At 38.8% G+C, this 25664-nt stretch overlaps 1 protein-coding gene across 2 annotated transcripts in view; it reads right to left on the reverse strand.

Annotated features, from left to right (window-relative positions):
* MSL2 (MSL complex subunit 2) overlaps positions 1 to 20063 on the reverse strand; it is a 28028-nt gene extending 7965 nt beyond the window's left edge. The window contains exons 1-2 of one of the 2 annotated variants that reach the window (XM_033132844.1): positions 18948 to 19085; positions 15211 to 15464 (exon numbers count right to left, since the gene is read on the reverse strand). Coding sequence is in view for 1 of the 2 variants with exons in the window: in XM_033132843.1 (XP_032988734.1) it covers positions 18948 to 19089 (142 nt within the window). In the remaining variant the exon portion in view is untranslated. Of the gene's footprint in view, positions 1 to 15210; positions 15465 to 18947 lie in introns of both variants that reach the window. The other variant, XM_033132843.1, reaches the window with a different exon arrangement.
* Between the last annotated feature and the right edge of the window lie 5601 nt (positions 20064 to 25664).

Raw genomic sequence — 25664 nt, forward strand, 5'->3', positions numbered from 1 at the left:
CATATCTAAAAATTTTCAAATTTCTGAGTTCATTAAAAAAAAGAAGAAAATCAGTTTCAGGATATCAGTGAACAAGTTCATTAGTTTGAAAACTGGTGAAGAGCAAGAATCAAGTATTTATTCTGATTTAACTATATAGTGCTGTTTCCCCAGAAATAAGACCTACCCCGAAAAATCCCAGTTAAGATCGTCAGCCAGACGGACGCATTTAGTACGTTATGACAATGTTCCAGAAGAAGATGACGTGACTGTATTTGAATAAATGTAGATTGTTGTACATGAAAAAATAAGACATCCCCTGAAAATATGCCCTAATGCGTCTTTTGGAACAAAAATTAATATAAGACCCGGTCTTAGTTTTGGGGAAATACGGTGTAACATCCAGTCTTATTTTCAAGGAAACACGGTATGAACTATACAACTAAGTCACCAAATCACAGAGAAGTTTCTCTTTATAACAATAATGCAGCTAATAAAGAAAAAAAATGACATAATTTGAATGTTATCGTTTTATAACCCCTAATGATTTGCAAATTGCTCAAGCTAAGTGATAATAAGTGAGGATTACCTATTCTTGCCTTCATTACATCACTGATCTGATCTTTTTACCAGTCATGTCAATCAAAACCTCCCCTAAACTACCAAGCACCTTAAAGCACATATGCCTACACATTTTTGCATTTTTCTGAGAGGTATTAAGAGAGTATGCCTAATATTGAGAACTGAAAATAGGCTGGAAAACATGTAAAAACTATTACTTATTGATTCATCACTCCACTCAATTCTTAAGAACTTCCATCACCTGGTCTCATATTACCTTCTTGATTGCCTAACTATTCCCCAACACAAATATCTAAAACATTAATCTACCCTTCCCGATGCCTATAGGCAAACTTGTGTCACGCAGTCAGCTTCCCATCCTAACCCTCAAAAGTTTCCCAGAGGGCTCTCTTTACACCTCACAACAAAGGTGATATGCAACGCCAGTGATATGAGGGATAAAGAAAAAGTTCAGGTGCTTCTTACCAGTTAGGTAAGCCTTAGCCACACCAGTACTACATGTCCCTAAGGAAACTCCTCCCCCATGCCGCCCCCAAGTTAAGAAATATCATATACCACTATTATAAGCATAAATACACATCTTATCCTAAAAATAAAATAGATGAACAATCTGAGTCAACGGGAAGTGTGTCACTCACTTGTAGACTATACTATAAAACAGAAGTGTTTGGGGAAGGTTTAATTTGTTTTAGCTTAGATCATATTCCGTAATTTCACATTCAAGGACAAAAAAGACTTGCTCAAAATACACATCTTCCAACTTTTGAGGTTTATAGTTCATGACAAAAAAATTTCTCATTGCACTGCCTTGAATCCTTAATCTGCAATGTATCAGAGGAATGATCTTCCTTTACAAAATACAAGTTCTTGTAACTAAATGAATTTTATACTATGTGCCGTTTAAACAATATTAAATGACATATACTGAACCTAAAAAGACTAAAGACTAAGTATTAATTTTTACTCAACCTTTAAAAAGTTACCAATTCCTTATTTATTTGCCCCCTTGCCATCCCCAAATCAGCCAACTATAATTTGAGACTAAGACTCAGACTACAACAATGGTAGAATTTCTGGGAATACATAACTGTTGGTAATTAGTTTAAGACAGTAAGATTTTTTTTAGAGCTCTTAATTTTGTGAAACCTTTTATTACGGAAATTTTCAAACAAACAAAATCAGAAAATAATATAATTAGCCGCCATACATCTATCACCCAGATTCAGTAATTATCAAGATTATGTCACATTTGCTTTATCTATCCATCTTTTGTTCTCCGAAGCAAATCCTAGACACCATCAATTCACCTCCATCACTACAAAGTACATTTTCTTATATTAACTACAATGTCATTATTACACCTAACAAAATTAACAATTTAAATAATTTTTAAACCAGATTTAGGTTTATTGTATTTTGCCATATGTAATGTGCACTTTTTTTAGTTAGGCCCAAATCTGGGAGGGAAAAATAAGGATGCTCATTATATATGGGTAGTAGTAATTCTGTATCTATATAAATGTTAATTCTTTTATGTATACTTGTTGAGTTAAAAGTGTAACTCTAGAAATCAATAACGGTATCAGTATGCAAAATAATAGCCTGAAATGGGGTCATCGGTTTTGTTGAATTCATGATGAACTTGCAACCACGAAGAGCTCTTGGCCTTCTATGATGCATAAATACCATAAATTTGTTACCGGTATATAACATTTCTTGTATCTGTTCTTATAATTATTTTTTTCATAAAATTTCTCGTACCATAATGTTAAAAACTAAATGCTAAAATTCCTTTATAATACAAAAAACAAGTACCTAAATGTAGACAAATAAGAATATGAATTTAAAAATTAAAATGAAAGATTTTTTCCCCCTAAAAGTTTGGCCCCAAAACGTGGGTGCACGTTATACACGGGAGCGCATTATGCCCAGCAAAATACAGTACCTTGAGAAAAAGCTTTTAAAGCCCTTTTGTAAAAGGGCTTTAATTCAGCCATTAAAGAAGAATTTTATAAGTTATACTTTTCTTAACATGCTTTTTAACCATAAAACTCCTTTTATTAAACAGATTTAACATAGATCATTCAAATCACTACCCTGTTAACATATCAAAGCTACGGTAACACTTGGATTGGCTGCCACACACTTTATCCTTATGCCTAACAAGAATCATTGCCAGCATCAAGATTTAAGAAGCAGCCTAAATTTGAGAGAAACCTACAGCACCAAAAATAAACAAACTGTAACTAGGTTTCCAATCAGCTTGTCCCTTTCTCCACACAAGGGATCCGCACTCTACCTTAGCGCAAGCAAACAAGGACAGCAACAATAGTCTCTTGGCAAACTCCTTTAAATACATAACTGATCCCAGTTTTGAACAAAGCAAATGATAATTCATTCACTCCAAAATACCACTGGTAAAGGTGACCATAGTAGAAATTGTATGTTGACATGCAGACTATCAAGTAAATTATGTCTTAATCACTTCTTAAAATCTTTTGATTCTCCAACAGTCATGGTGTTTAATCACACTATTTTTACCAGATTACTGGGAGAAATTAAGTTTGGAGGTGCAAAAAGAGGACACAAGAAAAAATAAAATGGGGGCCGGCCCAGTGGCTCAGGCGGTTGGAGCTCCATGCTCCTAACTCCAAAGGCTGCCGGTTCGATTCCCACATGGGCCAGTGGGCTCTCAACCACAAAGCTGCCAGTTCAATTCTTCCAGTCCCTCAAGGGATGGTGGGCCCCACCCCCACCACCCCCACCCCCGCAACTAAGATTAAACACAGCACCTTCAGCTGAGCTGCCGCTGAGCTCCCGGATGGCTCAGTTGGTTGGAGCACGTCCTCTCAACCACAAGGTTGACGGTTGGACTCTCACAAGGGATGGTGCGCTGCGCCCCCTGCAACTAGCAATGGCAACCTGACCTGGAGCTGAGCTGCGCCCTCCACAACTAAGATTGAAAGGACAACAACTTGACTTGGGAAAAAAGTCCTGGAAGTACACACTGTTCCCCAATAAAGTCCTGTTCCCCTTCCCCAATAAAATCTTTAAAAAATAAATAAATAAAAAATAAAATGGCTAAAATGCTTACCAAAATTTATTAATGACTAAACACTGGACCTGGCAATAATAATGATCATAAAATAAAACCTACAATTTCAAAAGCTACCATAAGTTAAAATGTAATATGGACAAATTAGACATGAACAACAACAAAGAAACTTAAAGTATCAAACCCTCATTTTAAAGTCTCCATGGAGAACAAATGATCCCAATGAAAATAATTTCAGTAAAATAGAAAATGGTTTAAGGAATTAAACTACCTCAATGGCTTAATTTTGGCATTTGACAAAAATGCACCGTATAATTCTAACTTAAACGGTACATACACAAAAAGAGCATCAGAATCAAAACATTCTGTATTTACCACCACCCGCCTCCAGGACTACTTCTGGTAATGCTTCTGTTACTGCAACAAGAATTGCCTTATCAAAAACCTCAAATCATGCAAGTAATTTTATATAAACCCTATTTGTTGTTAATGAGATGACACTTAAGGATCAGGAAAAATTAGCCAAGACTCGCACAAACATCATCCTGAAATGCTGCTATCAGAAAGTAAAAAATGCACACAAACAGGTCATGGTTAATGATTAAAAGCATCGTTAACATTTCTCCAAGAAGCATTCTTGGAAACCAGAATGTTAAAAACAGTCAAGAAGCCCACAAAAGGACTCAAATCATACATATAATACTTAGATATATGGAATATATGGAAAAGTATCTCGTAAAGGAAAAATAAACTTTGTAATACCTCAAACAGTTTTACCAAAATAATGAAACAGAAAAATAAAAACAGTATAGAACCCAACAGGTGTAAGTAAAATATGTGGCATCCTACAAAAAACAGGAAACAGTTCTCTGCTCTTGCTGATAATGCAAGCAACATGAAACAGAAGAGGTATCAGAAAGGATACATTTCAACATACTAACTCAATAAAATATGCTTTCCATCACAGCCTAAATTTGCTTCCCAAGAAATGGGCTCACATCAAAAATTAGAAAATAAAAAGCTACCAGAAATTCATACTAAAGTCCCAAGCCAAAAGGAGAAAAATAATAAAAGTGACAAAACTTGCTAAAATGGAATAATTATATTCCATGAGATTTTCTTAAAATCATTACTAAAGCAAAGAAACTTAAGAAAAAAGTGGTTATCTTAAAATAATTTTAAAAAGTACAGTTCTTAAATAGGAAGTTTTCTACATTCACGTATGTTATTGATTCTAAAGCCAATTTCCTCAGCAATAACTCCTAAATAATGTACTTTTTGCCAGCCATTCCTTTCCAAATGACCCAGATAACCTTATTGACCACCTAAGTACATCTATAGCCACATATACAGAAAGAAATATAGATGGGGGGGAGGTTGAGGAGCCTTATTAACAGCAAAAAGAATTTTGTTTCCAGCCAAATTACACTGCTCTGAAGCTCTTGGATCCAAGACAGGATGGTAACTCAAGCAATGACAAAACATTTCATTGAATGATGACAAGTGGCACACTTGATCTTGGAAAGATACTCAAATGCTGCAGAAAAAAAAAAATCTTCAAATATTTCGTTCAGTAATGTAGTATTGGATTCTGCTAAGCAAATCTCTTCTGCAACATGAGGGCAAGACTTTTTTTAATAAAGACTCGATCTAACCGTATTTGTTTCAAATATACCTACTTCAGATGTTTCCATTCTCAACATTATGACCAATGTACAATGAACAAATCATAAAAAGCACATTAGAATTGGGAGTGACATTGGAAATCAGCTTATTCCATGGCGTCATTTTAACCAAGATGGACTTTCATGAGATACTTAGCTAATTACTGGCAATGAGAAATAGAAGCTGAGTCTACTGATTTCCAACCTAGTATTCTTTATTCATCTAGAACCATCCCTATTTCTGCTATTAAGTTCACAGCATCCACCGAGAAAATATTAGCTTCTTTCCACTTATCCAAAAGAATGATTCCTGCAATTGAGCCATAGCAGAATCAATAATCAACCACAAAATGTAAAAAAACCTTTGGAGAAAAAAGGAACAGGTACTAGCAATAATGGATAGTGAGTGGGGTAGAAAGAGTGAAAGGAAATGGAGGATGGATGCTCAACAATAGTTTTGCAAGGGTCAGAAAATCTTTGCTGCACAGGGATTGGAGCTGCAGGAGTCCTGCCTGGATTCTCTATACACTGACCTCAATTTTTAAAGTGTATCTTAAATGTTTCAATTGAACATGTATACTATAACACATTGTACTTTATTCTCTGTAGAGTGTCCAACAAAAACAGCTCAGCCTACATACCAGTCTAAGAATTTACAGCATCAGAAATCTTAACTAAAGACTGTGTGTGTATATATGTATAATGTATACATATACACAAAACTAGGTCTAAGTAAATATGTACATATTAAACTCATATGATGAGCTGGGTTTCATAAACGATGTCACTTTAGATAGCATTACTGATTAGATAATAGCATCATCTTCTTGCTACTACTAGAAAATTGAGACTTTTTTCTAGGGGCAATAAATTGATGCTGATCAACCACAATATACCGGGGGTGCAAATAAAATGTATACGCATGACTTGTATTCGTCTTTTGTTATCAGAATATTTTGGGTATTACAATTTTAACAGTTTTTTTCCTTTCTTAAAATGTGTATACATTTTTTTGGCACCCTCTGTATACAGACACCCATTTCTTGTGATGTGAGAATAACTATATTGAATCTAAGTCATAATCCATTCAACCCAGATTCAGTCTCCAATAGCAATATTAAGGCACATACAGAGTGGGAGAATAAATTTCTACCAATGTACAAAATCTGATGTAGGGCCTGAACAATACCCCTTCCATAGGGCAATCCACTGACCTAAACATAAATATCCCCATTCTCTACCTTTACCAAATGAAGAGTGCATTTAGGCTATCTTCATTTAAGAAAACATTTCTCTTTCCTCAATCACTTAAGCAAATAATTTCTAGGGCCCAGCTATATGCCAAGCACTGTGATAGATAGCCTGCCACTTGAATTTAACAAGGGATTCTCTGACCTTTTTCACACCTCTGAATTACAGCACCATAATTACACTCCAAAATTAAAGACGTAAAATGTTTCCAAACAGTAACTGTAAGATATCTCCTAGATATATATACACATGAAAATAATCTGGATTCAACTAAGAACAAAAATGACACCACCATAAAAAGATCCTATGTATCATCAAATGGACACAAATGAATTAACTGTTTGGGACAATTAAAACTGTTCTTTTTAAACTTGTTTTTAGTCTTGTTAAACCAGTGCCCAATATAGTTTTTTGCAGGAATATGTTGAAGTCTAAACCTCTTAAAAATCCTTTCATTAGGCAAAATTTATCAGTATGAGTGCTGCTGTAAAGAATAATAAGCTCAAGTCAAAGAGAAATGAATTTGAGGTGAGAGAACCCTCCTAAGACAACACCAATTTACTCTTGGTAGAGTAGGGCTTCCTGAGGTCTGTTTTTCTTCTTTCAATTTTTGATTGAGCAGCACTTAGAATATGTTCTTTTAAACTTTCACACAAATTTCATTTTAGTAGTAAACCAAAAAGCAAATACAAGACTCAAAAAATTAACAGGTCCAAATGACAAACTAAGGTTTTAAAGAAATGATTAATTATCTAATTGAATATTCAAGCAACTATGCCCCAGACCACCATTATTCCCTGATCACCTGGATTCCAGACCTGTAAACTGTTTTCTTTAAAATATGCATTTTAATTAAAAACAACGGAGAGAGGGAATCTTTCGCTGACAGAGAACACAGCAGAAACAGCTTTAGAGGCAGAATGCCTAAGGGATAGGTTGGGAACCACTGGTGAAGACCGTGCTGAAGGCATGGAAGAGTCCCTGAAAGGTTTAAGCAGGGGAGTAGAGGAAGGAGCCATCCTGGGAGTATGAAAACCAGTTGGATAGCTATTATGTATTTAACATTTGTTTTCCAGCTCTAAATCCATACAAGTACCAGAGTTTGTTTTCGGTCAAGTCATAATTCTGAGTGAGAATTATATCTGCTCCTCAACTGCTTTCTTAAAATCAACAATTTGATAAAATGTCTACTTTAGAATGTACACGAAGAAGAGGCTTAGAAAACAGGAGTGTTTGGGGGAAGACTACCAGCAAAGGAACTGTGATGGACCGAGTACAAGGCCCAAAAGAAAAAGTCATCCAGCCGGGTGGCTCAGGTGGTTGGAGCACCGTGCTCCTAACGCCAACTTTGATTCCCACATGGGCAAGTGAGCTGTACAGCCAAGACTGTGAACAACAGCTCTCCCTAGAGCTGGGCTGCCATGAGCAGCCAGAGGTCGGTGTGAGCTGCCGCAGGCTGCTGTGTGCTGCCACTGGCTGCTTGTGGGCTGCCGTGGGCTGCTGTGGGCCGTCATGAGCAGCCGGCAGCCAGGGTGAGCTGCTGTGCACTGCCGTGGGCTACTGTGTGCCGTCATGAGCGGCCGGAGGCCAGTGTGAATGGCCGGCAGCCATCATGAGCTACTGTGTGCTGCCATGAGTGGCTAGTGGCCAGCGTGAGTGACCGGCAGTCAGCATGAGCGGCCGGCAGCCGGTGAGGGCTGCCATGAGCTGCCTACCAACTGCCTCAGCAGGGGGGAGCGCAAGGCTCCTAATACCAGCATGGGCCAGGAAGCTGTGTCCTACACAACTAGACTGAGAAAACAGTTTGAACCGGTGTGGGGGAGCAGAAAAAGGAAGGGGGAGAAGAAAGTCCATTCCATGAAGTCCTGGCTGAGCAAGGTCAGAAGTCCCAGTTCTCACCCTGACTGCATGAATTTTTCTGATGAGAAAGCCATCTCTAAACTTGAATATTCTAATTTTAGTATTCAATACTAATAGAAATAAAAAGTGTTTATACTGTACAATAGACACTATGTATTAAGTCTACATACTAGGATAATAGCAGAGTAATGTAAAAAAAGGAACTCTGTTCTGAAAGCTACACCATATATATTACTAAAAATGTCCAACACTGAAAACAGTTTTACTCAACTATGTTTTTTAACAAGCAAAAGATTAGTATCCTAAAATTTAAAAATGTCATTACAAAATATTTAATGTTAATATTAATATTTAATTTAAACATGTCTCACGGAACTTTAATTCTAGTGAACATTATTAGCATACATGTTATTTGGCTAGACATAAAATAATAAAGTTATCCGTTTAAAAATTATTTTTAGGTACTGCTGTTTGAATCGAATCCTATAACCTTCCAAATAATAATCTGTTATTAAAGTCAAGTAATTTGTTTAATAACAAAAAGAACCAGTAGTTAGATATAAATATATATGATGATCAGTGTAACCACGAAATAATATCAATAGTTAATTTAAAAAAAATAAAGGGAATATGACAGACAGGTATTAATCACTAAAAGTGATGATACACAGTGAGGTATTTTGACCACTTGACCAAGTAATTACTTTAAAGGTCATTATATCACTTTAAATAAGTACTACTACACTGAGAGACAAGCGATAGTTAAATATGTATGCCATGGGAATGGAAGATGAAAAAAAAGACACAAAAATCTATTGTTTCCAATTTGGAAAAATACAACTAGTTTGCTGAGAAATGAAAATCAATAGTTAAACACTGCAACTTGAAAAGTATGAATGTTATTACTCAAGCCAAGCTGTTTACTAAATATATGAATGGTTCAACTTTAGAGTTTCTTTAACTTCTTTGTCTTTGGTTAACCTAAAACTATGAAAAATACTTCCTAACACTCTTGGTGATGTCAACAGTTTATGTAAGGTAAGCTTCACCAGTCAACAACCATTATAAACTAAAAAACCAAACACTCACCATAGATTATTGAATGATGTATATAACCACTCAGGTCCACAACATATTCATAAACTCAAGTCATGCTCATTTCATATTCTATTAAGAATTAAGATAGAATGCCAGACATAATTTATCTTAATAATTACGTAGAGGAGCCTTTTATAGAGTGTTTTGTGGTTAGAGAGCTTTTGTAATATTCCATTATTTTCATATTTTAGCAAAGCAATGATGGTCTCTCGTTCAATTATTACCAAAAAGATAATACGGGCTGATCAATTAGGCACAATTAAGTTGATTCATAGCTGAACAACCAAACATTAATTGAATAAATCAATATACATCTAGGTCCAAATTTCCCAAATTCGTGTTCCACTGAACCAGAAATTTCGCATTAACAGGTTTGCTTTAATACGCCCTCTGGGAGAATCATCCCAAATATACTAGTGTCTTAAAACTGAATACTATAGCTGTCAAGAAACTTGCTTAACACCGCACCACTTAAATTTATTGGCACACGTTCTTTTTTTTAAAGTACACTTATTAACCTCACACACAGAGTATTCCAAGAACAGCACTATTCTCATCCAGGCATTAGTATTAGAATTACTTAAATGGCCTACACCAGAACTGAATATATGGCGAGAATACCCAGGAATGTGTATTGTTAAAAAGCTTTCCAAGTAATTCTGATGCCCAACCTGGATTAGGAACCATTAAAGATACTTTAACCTTTTCTGTCTTGATGCCATCTTTCACAGTAACAGGAACTCCTGGAGATGTTTTTTCTAATCATTTAAGTAGAAAATGTGATGAAGTGATTTTAAGAAAAAAAATTTTTTTATTCAGCATATTAAAGATATTATAAAGATCATTTTAATAAAATATACAATGGCAAATTCTGACTTCCCATTAATAAGGACTACATATTATTTTACTTAAATCATGCAAGAAATTGCATTTTGGAACATCTACTTTAAAAAGACGCATCTTGTTTGTAAATTCACAAATGTTAAAAACAGGCAAACAATACATTATACAAAGACATAACTGAAAATGTGACTTGGTGTTGGGAAGTCTTGTATTTTTTACTAAAAATTTTTAACTATTCTTGGGTTTTGTTACTAAGTCACTAAGTCACTAAGTTACTAAGTTACTAAGTGACTATTTGCAAATACTTCAAATAACACTTTGCAAGTATAAAAAGTAATCCTTATTTTCTAAAAATAAAGGCCACACTGCATATCACGATATAGTCTTTTTAATATTGCTTTTTAAATAACTATCAATACCTTGTTGATATATAGAATGTTAAAACACCAACTTACAGAAAGAGGTAGTAATAATACTGAGCCAAATATCATTTACATTTTTATGCTCATTACCTGCTTTCAGACAAAATGGAAAACTTATTAGATTTACTCTAACATCTGAGAAAACAAAAACTGGACAAAACCATGGTTTTCAATATTGGGCAGCAGACAGCACACAACAGTGATACCTGAGAGGTGAAGCAAACAAGTTGTGCCCTACAACTGCCCTAGCTTATTGCTTGGAGATAGTTTTCAGGCCACAGCACAAGGAAGGAGAACCGAGACAAAGCCCAGTGGTCTCCCAGAGTTGAGAAGACAGAGCTGGGAGGCCAAGGCAGCTGGACTTCTCAGGGCAGAGTACCAGAAATGAGAGAGCTGCCCAGGGAGCACCAAAGATTTAAACAAGGTCCCTTTCAAGTCTTGAGCTGAGTACCGATCAGCATGTATACTGTGTTTCCCCAAAAATAAGGCCTAGCCGGACCATCAGCTCTAATACGTCTTTTGAAGCAAAAATTAATACAAGACCTGGTCTTATTATAAGACTGGCTATAATATAATATAATACAATACCAGGTTTTATATAAGACCAGGTATAATATAACATAATACCAGGTCTTATATTAATTTTTGCTCCAAAGACGCATTAGAGCTGATGGTCCGTCTAGGTCTTATTTTCGGGGAAACACGGTATCTTAACTGAAACTTCTCCCAAGCAGCTGATCTCTCCAAAATCCAACACCAAACTGCTAAATCCCTGAAGGATATTTTAATTCGGCTGTCCTTATATTCTTTCCAACAAGCCTATCTTAATTAAATTCTTCATGTCTTTCCAAAATCAAAGTCCTTCCTGACTTCATTTCTGATATGAACCGAGTTACCTTTGACTCCTTCAATTTTTCCCATGATCTTTATTAAACTACCAGGTTTTGTCAGTTCTTAAATATAATTCATTTTTTAAAAGTATATACTATGTGAAAGCACTGTACTAGATATGTTTATAAATTTAAGGGGAGGAAATGTCTCATTTAATCTAGTTATAGTGAAATATGCCAAACCATGACAAAATGTAATACAGTAATATAGCAAAGAATTAAAATGTTACGGTAACCATAAGCAAGACAAAAATGTCCCTTAGCATTATCTTTATTGTTCCCTTACCACTGCCACCACTATTCAGTAATCAATCCCATATTCTACCCCCAAGTTAATGTTTCCTAAAACAGAATTTCAATCACATCTCTCTCCTTAAAATGTTGTTTCTCAAATGCTTGAAACAGTGATTTGCAAATCCCCCTCTCCATTATCAAGATGGGGGGTTACAATACAAATTACAAGGCTCCAACAGAGATTCCAATTCAGTCAGTCCAATGTAATAATTGGGAATTGGAATTTTAACAAGCCCTTTAGATGACGTGATTTAGGTGGCCTATAGAGCACACTTTGGGGAAAAAAACCAAAACAGTCTACAAGGTAAATGTCAAATTCCTTAGCCTGGCATCAAAGCTGCCCATACAAAAGGCCCCTGAGTACCCAACATAGGACAAGAGCTCTCCTTCAGGACTCTTCATTACAGATAAACTAGACTTCCTGCAGCCCTAATAAGCCAACTGTTCTCTCCCTAAAGGCTTGCTAAAAGTGAACACTAACTTCACCATTCCTCTTGGTCCTGCTCAAGCCCCATACTTCCCAGATCTCACTAGACTGAAACAATTTCTTCTGTCTACGGTGGGCAGTTCTACAGTACCATACAGCTTGCCTTGAACCATTATTTCAACTAGCATTATTAACTTTTCAGGTGGTTATATCATATGACAAAGGACTGTAGAACAAATTTCTTTTCATTTTTCTCAGCATCCAGAACAAGGCACATAGGGAGTCTTTTCCCTAAGACAACTTCATTTTGCATAAACTTACCCAAGTAGGAGCTAATATTTTAGAAGTAATTTTTAGAATACTAAAAGAGGAAACTGTACAAAGGAGATTTTTCTTAGGAAAAGAAACCAGTTACATAAATATATCTGAAGTAAAAGAAGTATATCTACAAAGACAAATTACTAATATTGTTTCTCCTTACCAGCCCACTGGATAAATGCTCCCTAAAGAATTCTTCCTGGCCGGCCTAGTGGCCCAGGTGGTTGGAGCGCCATGCTCCTAACGCCAAGGTAGACAGTTGGATTTCCACATGGGCCAGTGAGGTGCGCCCTCTACAGCTAAGATTGTGAACAACAGCTCTCCCTGGGCTGGGCTGCCGTGGGCTGCTGTGGGCTGCTATGAGCAGCCGGTGGCCAATGTTGAGTGTCCAGCAGCCAGCGTGAGTGTGGCAGCTAGTGTGAGTGGCTGGTGGCCTGCGAGAGCTGCCAAGAGCTCCTGTGAGCAGACCGGTGACTGACTCCCTCAGCCAAGGGGAGTGCCAGGCTCATAATACCAGCATGGGCCAGGGAGCTGTGTCCCCCACAACTAGACTGAGAAAAACGGCTTGAACCAGAGGTGGTAAGGAGGGGAAAAGAAAATTTTTTTCGCATACTAGAAAGAACAGATGAACTTAAGTCCCAGGGAAAAAAATTGTTAAACCAAACTCTGCTTTAACACCAATCAGGCTTACTTAAACGCTGACCCAAACAGCTATTCAAAAACAAATTATACGGAAGGAAATACTCATTTATGGCTAATTTCTGAAGTTTTTACATATGCAATAAAGTTAACTTGTAAGTGGTTCTATTATGATACTTGAGATTTCATATAACATAAGCGCCTCTAACACAGCACCTATCCAATAATTGCTGGTTTACTTATCTGTCTTCCCCTTAACACTGAGCAGCAACCTATGGGTAGGGGCCACATGTCTTACTCATCTTTCTATCCCAGCACTTAGAACATCAAAGGCGATTAATAAAGATGTAATAAGTAAAGTAAGTTTTCAAAATAAAAAATGACAGTGATTCTCCAAAGATGAAATACAAATGGCCAACAAGCATGGGGATGATCAACATCACTAATCATTAGAGAAATGCAAATTAAAACCACAACGAGCTATCACCGCACAGCCATCAGAATAGCTATTATCAAAAAATTTAAAAAAACAAACAGAAAATACAAGTACTGACAAGAATGTGGAGAATTCGTAACTCTTAATCAGTAAGTACAATTCTAAAATGGTGAAACCACTGTGGAAAACAATATAAAGATTCCTCAAAAAATTAAAAATACAAATATACAATCCAGCAATCACACTTCTGGGTATATATTCAAAATAATTTAAAGCAGTCTGTTCAAACCAACACAATTTGCAATAGTGAAGAGCTGGAAGCAACTCTTATAGTATACACATACAATGGACAATTATTCAGCCTTAAAAAGGAAGGAAATCCTGTCACATGTTACAACATGGATGAACCTTGAGGACAGTATGCTAAATGAAATAAGCCAGTCAACTAAAAGACAAATAGTTTATGATTCTACTTATATGAGGTATCTAGAGAAATCAAATTTATAAAGACAGAAAACAGAATGGTGGTTACCAGGGGAAGGAGAAAAATGGGTGACTGGTTGATGGGTACAGAGTTTCAGATGTACAAGATGAAAAAGTTCTGGAAATTTGTTTCACAACAACATAAATATACTTAACACTACTGAACTATACACTTAAACACGGTTAGGATGGCAAATTTTATGTTTTCACTAACAATAAAACGATTTTAATTATAATGATTTTAAGTACAAGAAAAATAAAACCAATATCAAATGAACTCATATTGAAAAAAATATAAATATAAAACAATAGGACACTAATGTACAATTATTCAAATGGCCTTTTAATTTAGTTTCCATCTAAAAGATACGTAGTTTAAAATCACTCCAGATTATATGCTCAAATTTCATTTTAGAACATTCTTGCTATTTATAAATTGTTTGCTCAGTCAAAAACCAAGTTAATTCTGCTAAAAGAGAATCAATGGGGGCGGCCTATTAGCTCAGTTGGTTAGAGCGGCAGTGCTCTTAATAACAAGGTTGCCAGTTCGATCCCCACATAGGCCACTGTGAGCTGTGCCCTCTACAACTAGATTGAAATAACTTCTTGACTTGGAGCTGATGGATGGGTCCTGGAAAAACACACTTAAAAATAAACAAAAGTTTTTTTTAAAAAAAGAGAACCAAAATTCTATATTGGAATAGATTCTTGACATCACCTACTAATTTGGGGAGGGGGATCCACAAATAATGGCAAAATGAGAAAAATAAGAATCATGAAGGTGGTTGTTCATAAAGCTAAATCTATTTCATTTTAAGGCATATACTTATTCTGAGTACATCTTTCCTAAACTTTCTCTTTTTAATGGTAATTTCATCCATTTAACAAGTTGAGCCAGTAACAGTCAGGTGGCAAGGCTACAATGGTGAATGATACAAGCAAGGCGCTCACCCTCAGGGAACCACCTACCTTCTGGTGGAATGTAAGAGTAGCAGTATTAAGAAAAGATGATAGGATTTTGTTTTTAAGTCCTTAACATTCAAAACAAAAACTTGGTCAGCCTATGTCACCCTATGTCATTAGGAAACATTAATCTCCAGCGTCTTCCCATTTTATACGTGAGAAACTGGATGTCCAAAAGGTCCACAAGTATTCAGTGAATCCAAAGCCGAAACCACGGTGTTTCTAGACTCCAATAAAACACCAGGAAAATATCCATGTGCCTGCGTAGAGATTTGACCGTGATTAATTTACAGGACTTCAAATATCAGAGTAATAGTTTTCCACTTTTTTAACATGTCCAATTCAAACAGGAGTTGACTCCACATATGAAACCTGTTATTTTATTTGAGGACTTACAAGTTTAATGAAGAACTTAAAATCCCTAACATAGTTTATGAAGTCTCATGGCATTATAAAGAAATTATATTTCCTGATAAATGATAAAGCACACCCAACATTTAGAGCAAGGGGAAAAAACTGACACAAAAAATAGTATCCACAGTAATACTGTCTTGGTCAGTTTCTGTGGCCTAGAAAGTACAGTAATTCCCTGAAGCATTACTATCCCATTCACTAGAAGCTTCAGAAAGGTTTAAATATACAAAGCAATTGAAAAACAAACAGTGATAATCGGCTAATTAACATTTCAAAGAACAATGATAACAAAACCTGTAGTTTCAGTGAATAGTCTAGGTTTGACAATAATTGACCTGACAGTTCAATCTCTTCTCTAACCTCCTCCTCCCTCTCTCTACTTCTGCACAAGGGTGGGATATTAAGCACATAATATGTGCCAGACACCAAGTCCATAGACTTGTCTTGGGTTCAAAGGTTTGCCCCTACTTAAAAATAAACCCACACATAACACAAATTTGGAGAAACAAACTTGAATAAGGTATAATCATAACGTAAATGAAGCTGAGGCAAAAAGTTAAAGCAACTTGCTTACCCAGTAACAGAAGAGTCAAGATTTGAACCTATATTCAAAGTATGTATATCTTTTATTTTCCCTCCCTCATCCACTCTCACTTTCTTCCTGAGTCTGTTATAAACCCCTACATGCAAGTCACTAGAGGAGAGAACGGATGAGGCCAGAGGAGCACAGCAATGTACAAAATATAGTAATTTTCCTAATATATCAGAAAAATTAGATACAAAAAGTGCACCGAAAGAATTTTAAAGTGCCTATGACTGGAACAAAGGGTTAAAGGTTCAAAGAAAAAAGACAACTTTCTACTGGAGTGAGCAAGGAAGAATTCACTGAAGAGAGAAGTAGTTGATGAGTTATATACCACAAAGGGAAGGGTGTATTTTGGGCAGAAGGAACTTTAGAGAGCAAAGGTGGGGAAAAGAGAAGGAAAACATAAAGCATGTATACTTGAAAAGGCAAAAGCATCAATCTGGCTGAAGCAGAGTAATTATGCAAGAGAACAGTTGAATACAAGGCTGAAAAGGTAGGACTGGGTCAGACGATGGAGGACCTGTTGAAACAAACAGCACCAAGACAGAATTAAACTTTAGGTTTACATATTATCTTCATGAAATAAGATTGCACATGCCCTTTTAACTTGAATGAATTTATGCTTTTCATCTAAGAAAAAGAGTTTAGGATAGCACCTGATACACAGTTAATTAAATGCTGGTGCTGAATTTAAATAACTGATTTTTTTTTTTCTATCTGTTGATAACCACAGACTACACTCAAAGAGATGCGGTGTGGGGGTTCGGTTTGAACCTACATCCAGATTGCTGAAATTTTATGCCAGCTACTCAGTTATAAGGGAGAAGCAGAACCCACAAATCTTTTCCATAGGATGGTGGGGGAGGGAAGCTGAACAAGAAGGGATAACTAATTACAAAGCTCCAATGTCAGAAAAATTCCCCTTATGTTGCCAAGACTGATTTAAAAAATAATAATAAAAAAGCTACAGCTGGGGGACATTTTTTAAATGTAATTTTATCTTTAATGTCTTTTTTTTAATCCAGGTTAGAATCTGGGAAAAGGTTCAATTAGACCACAACTATCCTGAAGCTACTGGTAAGAACTTTATATCCCAAGCATCTACACGATTCTAAACTACCATTTCCCCCTTAAAATAAAGAGCTGTCCCATCCACCTAGTAAAAAGACGACTTACCAGATCTCCAAGTGTTGCCTGGATAATGACATCACCCTCTACTGATGTTCTAGCAGGCCAGGGTTGGATGCCCTATGCCCTCTTTCCCCTACATCACCACAGCAATTCCTCCAAAAGAAAGATTTGTGAAGAAGAAAGCTATAGCAGCTCCATCTCCTCAGTCTGTAAACTATCAAAAACTGTTAAGGAATAAAAAGAAGCACTCCATGAAAAGTGGGAGTAGGGTAAGGGTGTACACTGAAACCAATCAAATTCTTATGTTTTCATTAGTAAAATTGAAGCTGAAACTTAATCTACTCCAAAACTCATTTTCAACATTAAGAAACTGAGGCCCAGGGCAGTTAAGTGATTTGCCCAGGGCAAGTGCTTCTCTATAAAGGTGTTAAGTGTCTGTTACCAGTCACAGTAGAACTTAATCACATTCTAACACAGTTACTTAAATTTTTATGAGATTAAGTACCTGGTGCGCAAAAAAAAAAAACAAAAACAAAAACAACAATCTTCACCTCTTTTGCACCAGAGGTGCCTTTGCACCAGTGCCTTGCCCCAGAGCTATACAGAAAATGCTGGATGAATCTCAAATGAATACAGTCGCATAATTATTCCTCTTTATCTAATTTAAGATAAACTGAAAGCCTGAAATGCCTGCATTTCTCAAGTCCTGACTAAACAAGTGGAGCAACAAGACCTCAAAACTTTTGGTGGATTAAGAATATAAAGTGGAGTATATTACTGCTTTTTCTGTCAGTTGTCCTTTCCTCTGCATTAATGTTTTCAGTCTAGGTTTTTTGAAAAACGTGATTATTAATATCAGTTAATCCAAATTATCATCACTTTTGAGACACTTCGATTTATTAGGCAATTTAGCATACCTTCAGCTCTCAAAAGTATCTTGAAAGTATCCTGCCCACCACAAATTAGTATTTTTGAACAAAAACACCTAAAATAACCCTCTACCAGAACACAATATTTTAAAGCTACAAAATAAGAAACGTAATCCTGTAAAATCCTACCAGCTAAAAAGCACTTATAGAGCCATCCCATCAGTATTCCCTGGCTGTTTACCGTCCAACTGTCAAAGCATTTGTTGAAGAACATGGGGGAAAGTTCCGCACCGAGTTCTCTAGCTGTGGGTGCATCACGTTATACCAGCACCCACATAACATCAGTTTGGGGAAATGCAAACATGCCACATGCACGTTTTAACCAGTTAACCCAGGTAGGTATTAAGTCAACTCTTGTATCAAAAGTTATTTTTTAAAAGCGGCACAAGATGCATGCATATTTCACCTAATTTAAAAAAAAACATCACCAGAAATGGTAAGGCGCTGACCCAAGGCGAATTAAACAGTTTTGAACGTTCAGGCCGCTGTACAATGCGGTTTGAAAGGGTTCTTTCTGAAATGCCGGGCAAAACTCCTTTGGCGAGTTTCAAAACTGACCATATACCACTGCACAAATAACAAAAGCTTAATGCAATCTACCGAGCCGTCGAACCGTCTGTTACCATTGCCCAGAAGGTGTTTAAAAACAAGCCTTGAAAAGGGAACAATAAAAAGCGTCTCACCGCAAACACAGCACGAGAGGGACTGTCGGAAGTAAGGCAAGAGCCTGTTAATCTCGGTAAACGCCTTGGGGTCTCCGGGGTCGTAGTTGAGCACTAGGCGGCTCGCGGAAATGTAGAGAGCAGTAGCATTCACGGGGTTCATTGCAGACACTTCGACACCGTTGGCTCCCGGTTGAAAAGAAATTCCGGATCCAACTTTGTAAGCAGCCAGGGAACAATGGCGAATTTGCAACAATTCGGAGGAAATCAGAGCTGAACCACTGGCCAAAGTAGTAATCACAATCCGTGCAAGTTTGCGGAGCTGAAGTTATCCTCCCACACATGGGGCCTTGACGCCCCTCCTCCGTCCCTGAGACTTGCAGACCGAAAAAAAAAGTACAGAAGAAACCAGCGTTCGAGTTTGTCCCAGGCGGCCGCGGGGCGCAGAACGTGGCGGCTTCGGCGCTCGGGCCGAGACTGGGTGCTCAGTCTAGCCCCGCGGCTCGGCGGGCGGCCTTCGCTCGAGCTGCATCTCCGGACGCGGAGGTACCTCCTTCAGGTCGAGCTGGGCGGGAGCAGGCCCCGGCCCGGTCCAAGGGGCGGGAACGCTTCTCACCGGCAGCAGGGCCCTTACTCCATCACAGCGCCCGGCGCGGAGGCAGCGGCGACAGCAAGGACGACAGCTCGGGCGTCGGCTTCCTCGATCTAGTGCACGAAGCCGCGGCAGCGGCGAATGTTGCTGTTGCGGCTGGCCGAGACCCCCGCCGCTCTCTCCATATCGGACGCGGGACCCGGACTGCGCCTGGCTCTCCGCCCCGGCGGTTACAGCCCCGCTGTTCCCTGAGGTGGCTAAGCACCAGGCGAGTCCCGCACCCGATAGGGGAGGGCCGAGGAGGAAGTGCGCGGGCCGGCAGCGGCGGGAGGGGGCGGGGAGCAGGCCCCGCCGAACCGCGGTGGCGCCCCTCGCTCCTCAGTCGCTTACTCCGAGGTCACCAGGCGCAAGCGCCGCCCCTCACTGCCCGGCCATCTTCTCGGCGCTTCACACACGGACACCGCCTCCGCCAAGCAAGACGGCTGCTGCCGCCCACGGCACCCGCCCGGCCGCGGCTGAGGCGAGCGCCAACACCGCCAGGCCCCGCCGCCGCCCAGCGCACACAGCAGGCCCCGCTGTAGGCCCCTCCCCCAGTGCCTCGCCGCCCTCACCCCCGACTCCACGCGCCACTCTAGTTCCGTAGGGCCCGGGTTGCTGCGGTCTTAATGGATCCCACGGGCTGTGCGGCACCTCAAACCCTGCGGGAGACGACGACCGTTACCCCAACGGGCAAAGCCACTGTCATCCCCGAGACTCCCCCGCCGCCGTCGTCGCTGGCGCTCGCACGCATGCGCAGAGCACACTCTCACCCCTCCCCCCGCCCTTTCCTTTCCCTTCGCTTCCCTTTTCCTCTGCTTCTCCTCTTAGAGCCCCCCTCCACCAGCTACCGGCTCGCTCAGCGCATGCGCATTCCACTACCCAGCTCCGCCGCCTTACGCCCTTAACGCGTGCGCTTTGACCGCCCACCCAGAAAACCGGATAAACACATCAGCCGGCTCACGCCAGCCCCTCCCCGCTGCCAACCCACCCTGGACTCACTGCGCAGGCGTGGCTCTCTGCTTTCGGCTCTCGAAACAGGGCATGCTCCCTGAGAGCCGTCTGCTCTCTCCGCCCCCTCCCCCGTGCGCTCTCAAATTCCCTCTCTTAGGTGTGTGGGTTGTGGTGAAACCTCCGTCAGTTGACCCTTCCTTCCCCAGTGTGGGCTGTAGACTTCCCGCACTACACTGCTTTCTCGGTGCCCGCCAAAGCTAGGCCCGACTGAGTCGCGCCATGTGGCGCTCCGGCCTGGCTCCAACGCGGCCTCTCCCCGCTCTGACTGACCACTTTGTGAGGAAATAGACCCTCATGGCCCCAAGTCCCGCCCTCGCGGCCTTTCTCCAGGAACAGCGTTTCCCCAGCACCGCAAGGGCAATGCCGCGGCTCGCTGGCACTCGCCGAACCGGGAAGGCAGGCAGCAATCAAGGTGGCCGCCTGCCCAGCAGGCATTCGGGCGGCGTTTGCTAGGTTAGGGCCGTAGTCCTTCGTCGCTTGCGGCTTGAGGTCTGTAAGGCCCCAGCGGGCGGTATGCAAGCCCTGGGGCTCCAGCCCACCGCCCTTCTCCTGCCAATCAGAGCCGGGATGTTCCCTTGGCCTCTGGTCCTTGGTGTCAGGCGAATGCTAGCGGTGCGGCCTTAGAGAGGCGCGAACCAAGACCGCTCCGAGCTGGTACTGGAACAGAGACTAGTTTAAAAACAAAACGAACCCATTTTCTATCTCCTGTGACAGAACTAGCCCTTCAATGTGAATAAATATTTTGAAGATTCCATGGTCCTATTTTACAAGAAACCCAAATCCTCGAAAGTATTATCCATTTTTTAAACAAGCTTTTGCCTGATGTTTTTGCAGGAGACCAAGAACACAGGGATACAAATAAACGCCTAACTTAACATGAGTCCCCTCCGCTGTAAAAAGTACAAAACCTTTTTTGAGTAGCACAAACAGAAACACAGTACAGGAACTATTATTTAATCTCTGGATACACCAAAGCTGTTCATAATGTTTTGCACATAGTAGATGCTCTAAGTTTGCAAAGTGAAATTTATGACGTATGTAAATGTCTTGTGGCACAAATACATGTTAGTTTTAGGGGCTTGCCACTTAGAGTAGAAATGAACAGTTAAAATATCAAGGGAACCCATATGACCTCTGATACGTAATTTCTACTACCATTCCGAAACAGGTTGATTTTTTTTTAACAAGGCCTAGTGTATTATCAGCACTTAAGTATTAAGCAATAAGAATCTAACCGTAATTTTGCTAAGCAGCAAAGCAGAAATTAAAGTTGTGCAAAATATATTTGGTTGTCTTGCATCTGGGAAACTAAAAATGTTGTAAAAGTCATTCTCATTCTTAAATGCTCCATCTTTTTTTTGATAGATTTTTTCCTAAGCTTACCTTCAAATAAAACAGTTATAATATACAGTTCTATTTTTATTCCAAACTCTAAGGTCTTCTGCCACAACACACAGGTTGTTCTTTCCCAAAAGAGTTACAAGAATAAAATAATCAGCACTGTTTTCCTTTCAGGCGGCACATATCAGCAGTCACCCCAGATAAGTGATTACTTGCAGGAACTTAATTAAGCTTGCTGATTTTCTCATCCGGTATTTTTTTTAATCTCTTGAGATATACACAACCCAAATTAAGATTAATTCTATTGATAGTTCATGGGGAAGAGGGAAGAGAAAGAGAGAGAGACCTAAGTCACTTCTTTTTTAGCTTCTGAAAGTGGTTGTAACTGGTGGTAGGCAGGCTATGTCACTTAGAGGCAAAGCATTTCCACATTGAAGTATATTCCCTATCTAATAATTATTTAGTTGCTTGAGTCTTGCCATAAAAGAAGACAAATGAACTGGTTATAGAAAATAAAGTGTTTGGTTCAAATATTTAGGAGAAATATACACGTCAAATCTCTTAAACTGTTCACTTAATTTTTCATATTTTGTTTAATTATTATTTGGAAGTAAAAGTGTTAGGTTTTCAACTCTAACAAAAATACACGATGCCAGTTAAAAATTTTTTTATTAAATTTTTACAGAATTCTTACACAGATAGTACAAATAGTTCTAGTATACAACACACCCAACTTCCACTATTATTAATATCTTACATTAGTATGGTACATTTATCACAATTAATGAACCAGTAGTAATCCATAGTAACTAAAATCTGTATTTTATATTTCTTCAGGTTTTTCTCTAATGTCCTTTTCCTAATCCAGGATCCCACAATATTTAGTCATGCCTCTTTAGGCTCCTCTTGGCATCCAGGTAAATTTTCACTCAGACAAATGAAAATTTTCATTCAGACAAGTGTTTCCTTCTTATTATCATATACTTCCTACCCACTTTGAATGAAAGCTCTCCATTTCTGTCCTCCAAGATTGCCAGGTGCTTACCTCTTTTATTGCACTTACCATTCTATAAGGCAGTTCTTGATTTAGCCCTGTCTTCTCCTCAGTATACTATAACTACTAGAAGGTCAGAGTTTCTCCCTTTTTGCCTTTTATCATCATTGTCTAACATAAGGTCTGACATATAATGGGCACTCAGTAATTATTAAAACAATGATGAATCACTAGAAATGCAATGATGTAAATGATCCCCCCAGTAAAGTGTGTGGTGCATAACAGACGTGAACAAATGTTTCCTTTTCCTTGGGGAGAGACATAAAATGTCTTGCAAATTTCAAGACATTTATTTCTTCAGCTTGATCAATGTCAACTCTAAAATCCTGAATAAAACCAAAAGTGTGAATTGATTTGAAACACTCAGAATAATCAATCAACAAGTATTATTGATTGCACTCTAGCACTTTGGGGACAATGAAGTAAATACAAAAGTAGTCATAGTTACGCTTTCAAAGATCAGGCTGGCAGTAAGTCAGAGGGACTTTCTGAGAGGTTGGGCCTTTTACAGAATTATTAAATAATTGTTTGCCTTTTCTCTCCTCTTTTACCCTCCTTCCTCTGTCCCCTCCTTTTTCTTCTTCCACCAAAACCCATCTAGAGATAATGTTTCCTCTCCCACCTTCCCAGGTTGCATTCTCCCTGACTACCAAGTATCTCCACTTGACTGCGTTCACCAATGTAGTCATTTAATATGAACTGAATGTTTGTGTCTCCTCCAAATTCAGATGTTAAAATCCTAACCCCAGTGTGATGATATTAGAAGGTGGGGCCTTAGGGAGATAATTAGATCACAATATTGGATCCCTCATGAATAGGATGAGTGCCCTTATAAAAGAGACCTCAGAGAGCTCTCTCACTCTCTCTGCCATGTAAGGATACAAGAAGTCACCCATCTTCAACCCAGAAAAGGGACCTCACCAGGAGACCATGCTGGCACCCTGGTCTCAGATTTCCAGCATCCATAACTATAAGAAATACATGTTGTTTAAATCACCCAGATTATGGTATTGTGTTACAGCAGCACAAGCTAAGACACCATTCCTACCAAATGTTAATATACTGTCAGTGTGGAAAGAAATAAATCTAGTTAACATCAATTTATGGGAAAGTGATAAATAACTTAATCTAAAATCACAACAAATTTTCAGAGACTGTTCAGAGAAAACACATCTTTACAGGGAGCAGTAAACCAGATGAAATTATACCAGATCCTAATCCAGACCAATCCTACCATTCTTTCCTGACCACTCCTCTCTGTTACCCAACTTCCTCTTTCATTTTCTGCTCTTTATCTGTGGTCATACCTCTCTCCTCCTCAACCCTAGAGCCCCTCAAAAGAACCACTTCTCTTTGAATACCAATTTCTGTTGATCTTTTCTCAAATTAATACATCTATCCATTCATTTCATCCAAAAACATTCATTTAGCAAGTCCAGATATTTTATATCTTAAATACTAAAATTGTCTTCAGCTTCTTCATCCCTAACTCTAGTGTAAACAAAGCAGCTTGCTTTACTGGTCATCCGCCTAGCACAGTGCCAGACACATATTAAGGTACTCACTAAATGTTACTGTTTTTATTCCCTAAGACACTTTTAACACTATTCAAATGCCTGTTAAATTTGTCCATTCATTTATGCAACCAACATTTATTGCCAGTTATATGCCAGGCATTCAAAACACAAAAATGAATAATTCAACACTTTCCAGCCCTCAAAGAGTTCACAGTCTAGTTGGGGTGCGGCCATGTAACAGCTAATTTATAATCAGAGTGGTAAGGATTTAGGGATGCACTTGATGCAAGTCTGAAACGTCTTAGCATACATTTCTGTTACATTGTGGGTTAAACCACCTTGTGTGGACTTTCCTGGGAAAATAACTGCAATTATTCATAGCATTATTTCTAAGGGAAAATGTGTTCTGCATTCCAATCAGTCAATTTAAAATTGAATTTTTGGAACACAGCCCATCTGTCCCTGGGGGCTATTTCTCCATTACCTAAGATCCCTATCTGTCTTAGGACAATATATATCTTTACAACCTCTTCCATAAGGCCTATGATACCACGTGAGGGTTTCATAGTCTCAGGGTCAACCAACTTACTCTCCAGAGCTCAACAGTAGTTTTCCGGTCAAGCAGGATGAGTCAAGCAGGAGCTTGACTACAGGAACCTCAGTCCTAAATTTGACTGTTCAACATTTTACTATTAGGAAAAATCCATTAAGTGAGTGATGAGAGGTTGGAATTGCTGCTATGTGAAATGAGAGGGAGCTGCTTAGGGACAGGGAAATTGATTGCAGGAATGGTTTCAAAAACGGTACATCTCTTGAATATAATAGGATCCCTAACGATATCTAAGTATACACTCTGGACAATAAAGGTTTTAAAAATGGTTTTTGCAACTCAAAGACAGGGATAAAGATTTTCAACTTGAAGTTGAGCAAACTAGACTATGTGAGGCAAACTATCTTTCTTGTTATCCCTGAGCTTTGGGGAGTAGCATGGGACAGTGGAATGAGCATGAATAAATCTTTATTACAATACTTACTGTGTTGATTTGGGAAAAAAATATTCAAGCTCTCTGACCCTTAGTTCTCTCATCTATAAAATGTGGATAATAATACTTTCCTTGAAGGGTTTCCACAGGAAGTCTACCCCAAATATGTTTCCCCAAATATCTTCCCCAAATATGTTTCTA

This window comes from Rhinolophus ferrumequinum, chromosome 17 (assembly GCF_004115265.2).
Source record: "Rhinolophus ferrumequinum isolate MPI-CBG mRhiFer1 chromosome 17, mRhiFer1_v1.p, whole genome shotgun sequence".
NCBI classification, from domain to species: Eukaryota; Metazoa; Chordata; class Mammalia; order Chiroptera; family Rhinolophidae; genus Rhinolophus; species Rhinolophus ferrumequinum.